The sequence below is a fragment of the Aegilops tauschii genome, chromosome 1 (genome assembly GCF_002575655.3).
Source record: "Aegilops tauschii subsp. strangulata cultivar AL8/78 chromosome 1, Aet v6.0, whole genome shotgun sequence".
NCBI lineage: Eukaryota > Viridiplantae > Streptophyta > Magnoliopsida > Poales > Poaceae > Aegilops > Aegilops tauschii.
Window position 1 is genome coordinate 70,236,237 of NC_053035.3, and position 11,829 is coordinate 70,248,065.

The window sequence follows — 11,829 nt, forward strand, 5'->3', positions numbered from 1 at the left end:
AGGGCCTAGGGCTGCCCCCCCCTTGTGGAGTCTGAATTGGACAAGGAGGGGGGCGGTGCCCCCTTTTTACCTCCCTCTCTCCCTCTCCTTCCTTCCCCCTTCCTCCTCCTAGTTGGACTAGGAAAGGGGGAGTCCTACTCCTACTAGTAGGAGGACTCCTCCCCTCCCTTGGCGTGCCCCTAGGGCCGGCCGGGCTTCTCCTCTCCTCCTTTATATACGGGGGAGGGGGCACCCCATAGAGACACACAAGTTGATCATTGATCTCTTAGCCGTGTGCGGTGCCCCCCTCCACCATAATCCACCTCGGTCATATCGTTGCAGTGCTTAGGCGAAGCCCTGCGCCAGTAGCTTCATCATCACCGTCATCACGTCGTCGTGCTGACGAAGCTCTCCCTCGACACTCTGCTGGATCGTGAGTTCGTGGGACGTCACCGAGCCGAACGTGTGCAGATCGCGGAGGTGCCGTACTTTCGGTACTAGGATCGGTCGATCGTGAAGACGTACGACTACATCAACCGCGTTGTCATAAAGCTTCCGCTTACGGTCTACGAGGGTACGTAGACAAAACTCTCCCCTCTCGTTGCTATGCATCACCATGATCTTGCGTGTGCGTAGGAATTTTTTTGAAATTACTACGTTCCCCAACACTGGTGTGCCCCACCCGCCGACCCTTAGGGAAGGAAAGGGAGGAGGGCTAGCCCCTCCTGCGTTCCCCTCCACATGAGAGAAAGGAAAGGGGGGGCTCCCCTCCTGCCTTCTCCCCAGCACCAAGAAAGGAGGGGGGCGCGGCCAGGGCAGGAGCCCAGGGCAGTCGCCGGCTCTCTTGGGGGCGACCTAGGCTGCCTTCCCTCCTCCCCCACCTATATATATGTTAGGAGGGAGAGGGCCAACACACACCACGATCCCCAAGCCGTGTGCAGCGCCCCGTCTCCCCCTAGTTCTACTTCCTACTCCGTCCACGTCCGTTGTGCTTGGCGAAGCCCTGCGGATAGTTTCACCACCACTGTCACCACACCGTCGTGCTGCCGGAACTCATCTAATACTTCACCCCTTTTGCTGGATCGAGAAGGCGAGGACGTCATTGAGATGAACATGTGCTGAACGCGGAGGTGCCGTACGTTCGGTACTTGATCGGGACGGATCGTGAAGACGTATGACTACATCAACCGCGTTGATAAATGCTTTCGCTTACCAATCTGCAAGGGTATGTAGATGCTCTTCCCCCCTTCGTAGCTATGCATCTCCATGGATAGATCTTGCGTGTGCGTAGAAAATTTTTGTTTTCCATGCAGCGTTCGCCAGCAAGCCTCATCCTACATGGCAGACTGACCAGGCGCGTCCGTGAGCCCTCATATCCTCTCTACATTTAGTGTCAATACGAGTGTTCGCGAGCAGCCCAGACGTATATGAATGATATGAGGGGTCCAGTTGGGTCGCTTTTCCTTTTCTCTCATGTCCAGTCACTGACTGTGCGAGTCTGTGGATGTTTGAGGGGGATTTGAGGAGGTCGGATGTAGATGCTCTAAGGGCATCTCCAACGCTGACCCTCAAACCGCTCGCATCCGTCCGGCCGAACTATTCGGACGTGTTATGTCATCCAACGAGGTAACCCCTCCGTCTGCCGATTTGTACGGACGTCTGTTTTCTGGCAAACCGAAAGCAAACCAAGGGCTTTGGGGCTTTGCGGGCGTCCAGACTGCAGCCACGCATGCGTCCGATACCTCGGACCCACCATCCTGCGCCACGCGAAGTGAGGCGACCACACGGCATCCCACGCCCAACACAACGACCACGCGAGGCCACTGCCTCCACCTCGCCCTGCTTGCCCACACCAGCTGGGAGGATCCGACCATAGCACGCACTGTGCACCACCCCCATCCTCTACTCGCGGTCACTGTCGTCGGCCCACACCGCCCGCAGCGGGCACCACCCGCCGCCGCCAACCGTCAGATCTGTGGCCGCCACTACCGCAGGCACACCCTACCACTTCGCAGCCAGCCATGCCCCCAAAGGCCCCGAGTGCCACCGCCGGAGAGGCCTCTCTAGCGCCACCATGCCCTGCAACCACGCAGAGTCCCGACCCAGCAGCGCCACCGCACATCGGAGCATATGCGCGAGGAGGCGAGGGGCCCCGCACCAGAGTCCCTGGCAGCGGTGAGGAGGAGGAGGTCCGAGAAGGGAGCTGCGGGCGGCGGCTAGTGATTCTCCCCATCGCCCACGGGAGCGACGAGGGAGGGAGAGGATAAAGTCTTTCTGTTGGCTCCCATGCCTTAGGTGCTGCCATGCTCTTAATGTCACAAAACTCAATTTGAAAGTATAAGAGCATCTACAGCCGGACATAGCAAATATGACCCCTTAAACGCCCATGGACGACTGACTGGGCGTGTCCGTTTTGAGCCCCTATTTGTCCGTCTGCGCAGTGACACTCCTCATTTTCTTTCTCATATGTCCGGTCACTTGCATGTGATTGGTGGAGATGGAGAGAGAGAAAGAAAAGAATGAATAAAGAAAGAGAAAAGGTGGTCCGGGGTGAGGCCGTGTCCTACGTGGCGGACTGACCGGGCGCGTCTGCGAGCCCTCATATCCTCCCTACATTTGAGATGGATATGAGGGTTCACGGAGAGCCTAGATGTATAGGGATGATACGAGGGGTCCGGTTGGGTCATGTTTTTCCTTTTCTCTCATGTCCGGTCACTGGCCGGGCGCGACCGCGAGCGTACGAGAGATGGTTTGAGGCGTCCGGCTGTAGATGCTCTAAGAAACTTCTAAAAAAATCGTGGATGTTCACAAAATAGGTGTTTACAAACCCCTACAAATTTCATCTTCAAACACGTTACAAGTAGAGATAAAAAAAAGATAAGTTCGAATTTGAATAGTACCAATTTAGCTTTTGTCTTCCGTGGCACTATTCCTGTTAAAAATTGTTTTATCATATTTTATGTATTTTGGTTTTGGAGTTTAAAAAAGTAGACATCGTATACATTTATCTTGTGACACTATACATTTATGTCAATTCAGTAAGAGCACTGTGGATAAACTACCACCTGTTTGTCTGCTAGGAAAACTTGATTATGAACAATAATGTTTGATTGTCAATAAAGAATTACAGAGGTCATCACACCTACATCATCCAAACCGTGTCCGTGTCAAAGGGCCAGCTGGTAATCGTTGTGGGGCGCTTTGGTAGAGCCCAAGATAAGAGCACCGGGTAATACAGCGTCAAATGGAATAATAATATACTATTCCCTCCGTCTCAAAATATAAGAACGTTTTTAACACTAGCATAGTGTCAAAAACGTATATTCTGGGACAGAGGAGTAAAAGTTTGTTGGACTAATTAGCTCGTCGAATTTCTCTCATGACAATCCCAAGCGCGCGATCATCAACCACAATGTCCGTGTGGTTCACGTTGTCCACCTTGACCATCCTAAAATACGGACCACGACGCCTCCACTCCGGCTCCACGGCGACCAGGCTCGCCAGGTTGACCAGGCCGTCGCCGTCTCCGACGACCATGCCGGGCATCGCCTCGAAATCGTCCCCCGGATACACCATCCTCTCCGGCGTCGCCACCCCGACGCCCACGACGCAGGTCACCGGCACCATCGGACACGCCGGCAGCTCCTTGAACAGCGGCAGCACGCGCGACTCGTCCGGCCCGACGCCTTCGCCGAACCCAATGTCGCCGAGGAAGTCCGCCACGTCGCCGGCCGAGTAGTTCCGGCGCTTGGTGCTCACCAGTGGCTGCCCGGCCCCGAACACCTTCGCGCTCGGCAGCGGCCACAGGCTGCTCTGCAGGCTCCGGTACTCCTTCCGCAGGGCCCCGGGGTCGACGAAGGGGAGCGCAAGGTTGTTGCCTGAGATGAGGGCCTGCATGCCCAGCACGAGCCCTCCCCACGGAGCGGCGACGGGTATGAAGTGCCGCACGAACCGCCGGCGCCACGCCAGGGGCTGCCGGATCAGGAACTGGTGCGCCAGCATCCCGCCGTAGCTGTGGGTGACGATAATCGCCGGGCGGTCGCCGTTGAGCTGGCTCGCCCTCTCCACCAGGCTCTTGAGGCTCGTGAAGAAGGCGGTGCCGGTTCTGGACGGGTGTCCCGCCGGCGCGACGGCGTAGCGGAAGTCGTAGGGCGCGCCGAACATGGTCTCGCCGTCGCGGTACCCGGCCCCCTCGAGCCTCTCCAGCAGCTTGTCCATGTAGGAGAAGTCCCTCCGGTCTGGATCTGGGTGGCGGAAGCTCTGGGTGGAGCCAAAGAAGGGGACGCGCGTCTCGACGCCGGGGACGTTGTAGTAGTCGTCGGACGCGGCGTCGTACGCCGTGCTCATCTGGTCGGCGAAGCACCGGACGCCGTCGGGGTCGTCGTGGAGGGCCGTGTAGTTGAGGAAGAGGCGGAACCAGCCCGGTCTTCTTCCCCTTGCGCGCGCGCGCGCCGCACCCCGGCCGGTACAGCTCGGTGAGCCGCGCGTCGAGCTCGTTGCTGGCGTAGCCCGGCACCAGCACGACGGGATGCATCCGCGGCCGCGATGATGACCACCATAGTGCTGCGGCTGTTACTACGAGTATCAGAAGAATCATTCGCCATCGCACAAGACGAATTGCCATGAACTGGTGAGTGGACGGAAATCTAAATCGAGCCATCGATCTTTGGGTTCAATGTGGTGTGCACAGAGTTAGTACTAGCATAGATGGAATTGATTCACATTTATACCACGAGCATACATCCATGTCCTATTGTTTATACCGACCTGACTTCTCTTAACGCATTTTGATCAACTTGCGGAACAAAAAAGACTGACTGATCTCGGTCCTCGAGAAAACTCATTTCTAGTTAATAAATTGGAACAGCTATGTTATGGCTACCTAACTTGCCTCCCCAAACAAATATAAACAAATATAAAAGTGTTTAGAGCAACTCCAACACGACCATCCAAATGAACGTGTCGTTTATTTGTTTTTGGTTTGTTTGGACGGCTAGGCGATCACTGTTCGCGTGTGTTCGACCGATGCGTTCAAGACCAACTCCAACACGCGACCAATCTGATCCGCGTGAGTCCGTTTGAACCCAAACTGACAAACGCGACGGCCCAACGGGCGACCTCATCCTTAAATTCTGTCTGTTTTGTGTCCGGCTCGACCCATTTACAGAGCAAAATTGCTTCTGGTTTGCGTCCAGACAGACAGCGAACGGACGCGCACGTGCCCGCTTATCGTCCGCCTCGCGCCCGTGTGTCGACCGCCAACATACTTACCACCGCCAATATTCAAGGCGCACGCGCGGGCGGACCCACTTGTTAGCCACCCGGCCGCCCGGTCGTCGTCCTTTTCAATGTGGAAGCCTTGGACCGGCTAGTCCACAGACTTCCACTTTCAAAGCCGTGTGCCTCCTCAAACCCCGACACGCGCAAACCCTAGACCCCGGCCACCGGTACTCCACCTCCTCGCCGGCGGCCATGGTGTGGACGTGGATCTCCGGCAAGGGGAAGCATGACCACGAGGCCAGGTCGTCCTCCGGCCGCCACAACCGCTCCACCCCTCCCCCTCCTCCATCATTCACAACGCCATGTCGGCGGCCCCGCCTCGGCAACGGTCGTACGTGAAGGCCGAGATATGCCATAGGTATAGTGAGACAAGCACACTGCTGCTGCGGAGCGACGTGCACCTCCCCAACAACTGGCATCTTTCGGCGGGCCGCGTGCTCGTTCCTCCGATCCCGGTCAGCGGCCGCTGTGCCGCCCCCGATTCAATCGTACACTAATCATACACGCAAATGTGTACCATCAAGATCAAGGACTCACGGGAAGATAGCACAACACAACTCTAGACACAAATTAAAACAATACAAGTTTTATATTACAAGCCAAGGGCCTTGAGGGCTCGAATACATAGCTCGATACACAAGAGTCAGCGGAAGCAACAATATCTGAGTACAGACATAAGTTAAACAATGTGCCATAAGATGGCTAGCACAAACATGAATACACATCGAAGAGGCAAGGCCTCCTGCCTGGGACCTCCTAACTACTCCTGGTCGTCGGCAGTCTCCACGTAGTAGTTGGCTCCATCGGGGTAGAAGTAGCCGTCGGCGGTGGCATCTGGCTCCTGGGATCCACCATCTGATCGTAGCAACCGGGTATAGGGGAAAAGAGGTAGCAAAGCAACCGTGAGTACTCATCCAAAGTACTCGCAAGACTAACATCAGAACTATGCTAAGTATGCATCGGTATCAAAGGAATGAGTTGTATATGTGGACTGAACTGCAGAATGCCAGAGGAGAAGGGAAAGCCTAGCCCATAGAATACTAGCATCTTTAAGCATCTTGCAGCATTCAGAAGAGTACATAATAGCATTTTAATATTTAACAAGCAGTTGTAGTATTAACGCCCAGAGATCCTTCCTCAACTCCCTGCGAGAAGGCAATCCCGGAGCCAACATATCCATCTCATATCTCAAGTATCCATTTCTAGTTGTAATAGATTGGGATACAACTCCGAGCGTCCATTACCGTGGACATGGAGCTATTCGAATAGATAACTTCCCTTCAGGGGTGCACCACATTACCCAACATAAGAGACATCATAGAACGCAACATATCTAATAATGTACGGTTACGACGTCAGGCGACACCATTACACTGTGGTGTTCCAGGTGGCGTGAATTGTGAAACAATTCCACATTGTTTTAAATGAAGGCTAAACTCGTAACTCAAATATTCACCTCTGCGATCAGATCATAGAAATTTTATTTCCTTTTTAAGATGATTCTCCACTTCACTCTGAAATTCTTTGAACTTTTCAAATGTTTCAGACTTGTGTTTCATTAAGTAGATACACTCATCGGATCGCATACATCGGTATGTATTATTTCCAATAAGTCATTAACTCGCTTCATTGTTCCGTAGAATGGAGTTTTAATCATCTTACCCATGAGGCATGGTTCACAAGTATCAAATGATTCATAATCAAGTGATTCCAAAAGTCCACCCGCATGGAGTTTCTTTCATGCGCTTTACACCAATATGACCTAAACAGGAGTGCCCGAAGTATATATGTTGCACTATCATTATCAACTCTGCATCTTTTGGCATTAATACTGTGAATATGTGTATCACTACGATCGAGATTCAACAAGAATAGACCATTCATCATAGGTGCATTACCATAAAAGATATTACTCATATAAATAGAACAACCATTATGCTCTAACTTAAATGAATAACCGTCTCGCATTAAACAAAATCCAGATATATTGTTCATGCTCAACGCTGGCACCAAATAACAATTATTGAGGTCTAAAACTAATCCCGAAGGTAGATGTAGAGGTAGCGTGACGACGGCAATCACATCGACCATGGAACCATTCTCGACGCGCATCGTCACCTCGTCCTTAGCCAATCTTCGTTTATTTCGCAACTCCTATTTTGAGTTACAAATATGAGCAACGGAAGTAGTATCAAATACCCAGGTGCTACTACGAGCATTAGTAAGGTACACATCGTTAACATGTATATCAAATATACCTTTGTTCACTTTGACATCCTTCTTATCCGCCACGTATTTGGGGCAGTTCCGCTTCCAGTGATCATTTCCTTTGTAGTAGAAGCACTCAGTTTCAGGCTTGGGTCCAGCTTTGGGCTTCTTCACGGGAGCGGCAACTTGCTTGCCATTCTTCTTGAAGTTCCCTTTCTTTCCCTTGCCATTTTTCTTGAAACTAGTGGTCTTGTTAACCATCAACACTTGATGTTCCTTCTTTATTTCTACCTCCGCCGATTTCAGCATCGCGAAGAGCTTGGGAATTGTTTTCGTCATCCCTTGCATATTATAGTTCATCACAAAGCCTTTGTAGCTTGGTGGCAGTGACTGAAGAACTCTGTCAATAACACTGTCAACTGGAAGATCAATTGCCAGCTGAGTCAAGTGGTTATGATACCCAGACATTTTGAGTATGTGTTCACTGACAGAACTATTCTCCTCCATCTTACAACTATAGAACTTGTTGGAGATTTCATATCTCTCAACCCCGACATTTGCTTGAAATATCAACTTCAGCTCTTGGAACATGTCATATGCTCTGTGGCATTTAAAACGTCTTTGAAGTCCCGGTTCTAAGTCGTAAAGCATGGCACACTGAGCTATTGAGTAGTCATCAGATCAAGCCTGCCAGACATTCATAACATCTGTAGTAGCTCCTTCAGCAGGTCTGTCACCTAGCGGTGCATCAAGGACATAATTCTTCTGTGCAGCATTGAGATAATCCTCAAGTTACGGACCCAGCCCATGTAGTTGCTACCATCATCTTTCAACTTAGCTTTCTCTAGGAACGCATTAAAATTCAAGGGAACGGTAGCACGGGCGATCTACAACATAGATATGCAAAAACTATTAAGACTAAGTTCATGATAAATTTTAGTTCAAATAATCAAATTATTAATGAACTCCCACTTAAATCAACATCCCTCAAGTTGTCTAAGTGATACATGATCCAAATCAACTAACCCATGTCCGATCATCACGTGAGATGGGGTAGTCTTCAATGGTGAACATCTCTATGTTGATCATATCTACTATATGACTCACATTCGACCTTTCGGCTCCAGTGTTTCGAGACCATGTTTGTACATGCTAGGCTCGTCAAGTTTAACCCAAGTATTCTGCATGTGCAAAACTGGCTTACACCTGTTGTATTTGAACATAGAGTCTATCACACCTGATCATCACGAGATGCTTCGAAATGACGAACTTTGGCAATGGTGCATATTTAGGGAGAACACTTTTATCTTGAAATTAAGTGAAGGGATCATTTTATAATGCTACCGTCGTTCTAAGCAAAATAAGATGCATAAAGGATAAACATCACATGCAATCAAAATATGTGACATGATATGGCCATCATCATCTTGTGCTTTTAATCTCCATCTCCAAAGCATCGACATGATCTCCATCGTCACCGGCACGACACCTTGATATCCATCGTATCGTCGGCGTCATCTCGCCAATTATTGCTTCTACAACTATTGCTAACGCATAGCGATAAAGTAAAGCAATTACATGACGCTTAGTGATTGACACGCAGGTCATACAATAATTAAAGACAACCCTAAGGCTCCTGCCGGTTGTCGTACTCACCGACATGCAAGTCATGAACTTATTACAAAACATGATCATCTCATACATCAACATATGTCACATCATATCTTGACCATATCACATCACAACATGCCGTGCAAAAACAAGTTAGACGTCCTCTACTTTGTTGTTGCAAGTTTTACGTGGCTACTACGGGCAACTAGCAAGAACCGTTCTTACCTACGGAAAACCACAACGGTGAATATCAAGTTTGCTATTTTAACCTTCTGCAAGGACCGACCGTAGTCAAATTTGATTCAACTAAAGTAGGAGAAATAGACACCCGCCAGCCACCTTTATGCAAAACAAGTTGCATGTCAGTCGGTGGAACCGGTCTCATGTGCGTGTACATGTAAGGTTGGTCTGGGCCGCTTCATCCCACAATGCCATCGAATCAAAATAAGACGTTGGTGGTAAATAGTATGACCATCACTACCCACAACTCCTTTGTGTTCTACTCGTGCATATCATCTATGCATAGACCTGGCTCTGATACCACTGTTGGGGAACGTTGCATGGAAAATAAAAAAATTCTACGCACACGCAAGATCTATCCATGGGGATGCATAGCTACGAGAGGGAGAGAACATCTACATACCCTTGTAGATCGCTAAGCGGAAGCGTTTATCAACACGATTGATGTAGTCGTACACCTTCACGATCCCTCCCGATCAAGTACCGAGCGTACGACACCTCCGTGTTCAATACACGTTCAGCTCGATGACGTCCTCGCCTTCTCGATCTAGCAAGAGAGGCGGATTAGTAGATGAGTTCCGGCAGCACGACGACGTGATGATGGAGGTGGTGAAACTATCCGCAGGGCTTCGCCAAGCTCATCGGACGTGGACGAAGGAGGAACTAGAACTAGAGGGAGACGGGGCGCCACACACAGCTTGGGGATCGTGGTGTGTGTTACCCCTCTCGCTCCTCTCATATATATAGGTGGGGGGAGGAGGGCAGGCAACCTAGGGAGCCCCCAAGGGGGTCGGTGGCCGCCCTGGGCTCCTGCCCTGGCCGCGCCCCTCCTTTCCTTCCTGGCGCTTGGGGGGAGGCAGGAGGGGAGGCGCCCGCCTTTCCTTTCCCTGCATGTGGAAGAGAAGCAAAGAGGGGGCTAGCCCTCTCCCTTCCTTCCCTAGGGATGCCTGCCATGAGGTGGGGCGCGCCAGCCCTATGTGGGCTGGTGTACTCTCCCTCGTTGGCCTGTTTGGCCCAATATGCTCCCGTGGCCTCCCGGAACCCCTTCCGGTGATCCGTGCGGTGCATTCCGATACTCTTCCGGAGACCAAATACTATCATCCAATATATCAATCTTTACCTCCGGGCCATTCCTGAGCTCCTTGTTGATAACCCACAAGTATAGGGGATCGTTTGTAGCCTTTTTCGATGAATAAGAGTTCGAACCTAACAAGGAGCTAAAGGTAGAACTAATATTCCCTCAAGTTCTATCGACCACCGATACAACTCTACGCACACTTAACGTTTGCTTTACCTAGAACAAGAATAAAACTAGAAGTACTTTGTAGGTGTGGATAGGTTTGTAAGATAACAAAGAACGTGAAAATAAAAGCTAGGTGCTATTTTAATAAAAGAACAATTTACTAAAGCGAGTGTGGAAAAGTGGTGATAGGATTTGCAGAATTGTCCCTAGGCAATCGATAACTAGACCGGTAATCATTCTTGCAATTTTACATGAGGGAGAGGCCTGAGCTAACATACTGTCCTTACTTGGATCATATGCACTTATGGTTGGTACTCTATCAAGCATCCGCAACTAACAAAGATCATTAAGGTAAAATCCAACCATAGCATCAAGTATCAAGTCCTCTTTACTCCCATACGCCATAACCCCCTCACTCGGGTCTGTGCTTCTGTCACTCACGCCACCCACTATAAGAGAACCATGAACATATTGCAACACCCTACAGCGGGGACCCCTCACGTTTGCGCGAGACGGAGGACACCGTAGGACAACACCATAATAAAATATACACTCATACGAACCAAGATCACGATTAACCCATAGGACAAAATAGATCTACTCAAACATCATAGGATGGAACATAGTATTGGATAATCATGTGAAGCATAAAGCGCCATGTTCAAGTAGAGGGTATAGCGGGTTGTGGGAGAGTGGACCGCTGAATATAGATGGGGGAAGGTGACGGAGTTGTTGGTGAAGATGACAGAGTTGTTGGAGTAGATCGCCGTCACACGATATTGCCCTGGCGACGTTCCGGTGCCACCGGGAGAGAGGGGAGAGAGCCCCCTCCTTCTTCCTCTTTCTTGGCCTCCCCCTAGATGGGAGGAGAGTTCCCCCTCTGGTCCATGGCCTCCATGGCGGTGGAGGGGCGAGAGCCCCTCCTAGATTGGATCTCCCTCTCTGTTCTCTTCTGTTTCACGTTCCTGTTTTCTGGCCGAAAATCGTTTCTTATATTCCCGGAGATCCGTAACTCCGATTGTGCTGAGATTTTAACATGATTTTTTCCGGTTGTAAGCTTCCTTGCGCTTGAAGTAGAGCTCCAACCGACTTACGAGGAGGGCACAACCCACCACCACGCGCCTGGGCTGCCTGGCGCGCCCATATGTCTTGTGGTGGTTGTGGGGCCCCGTTTGCGATGATTCCACCTTCCAAAAATCACAAATATTCCAAAATGATTCTCCGTAAATTTTTATCCCGTTTGGACTTCATTTGATATGGATATTCTG

At 50.6% G+C, this 11,829-nt stretch overlaps 1 protein-coding gene across 1 annotated transcript; it reads right to left on the reverse strand.

Annotated features, from left to right (window-relative positions):
• Nucleotides 1-3,333: 3,333 nt before the first annotated feature.
• On the reverse strand, nucleotides 3,334-4,326 carry LOC109773058 (lecithin-cholesterol acyltransferase-like 1). Its single transcript, XM_073504774.1, has one exon. It carries the CDS (start codon nucleotides 4,324-4,326, stop codon nucleotides 3,334-3,336), a length of 993 nt encoding a protein of 330 aa, XP_073360875.1.
• Nucleotides 4,327-11,829: the final 7,503 nt, after the last annotated feature.

Bases quoted from the DNA above. Each gene is read 5' to 3' on its own strand.
- LOC109773058 (XM_073504774.1), bottom strand. From the start codon at position 4,326: ATGAGCACGGCGTACGACGCCGCGTCCGACGACTACTACAACGTCCCC.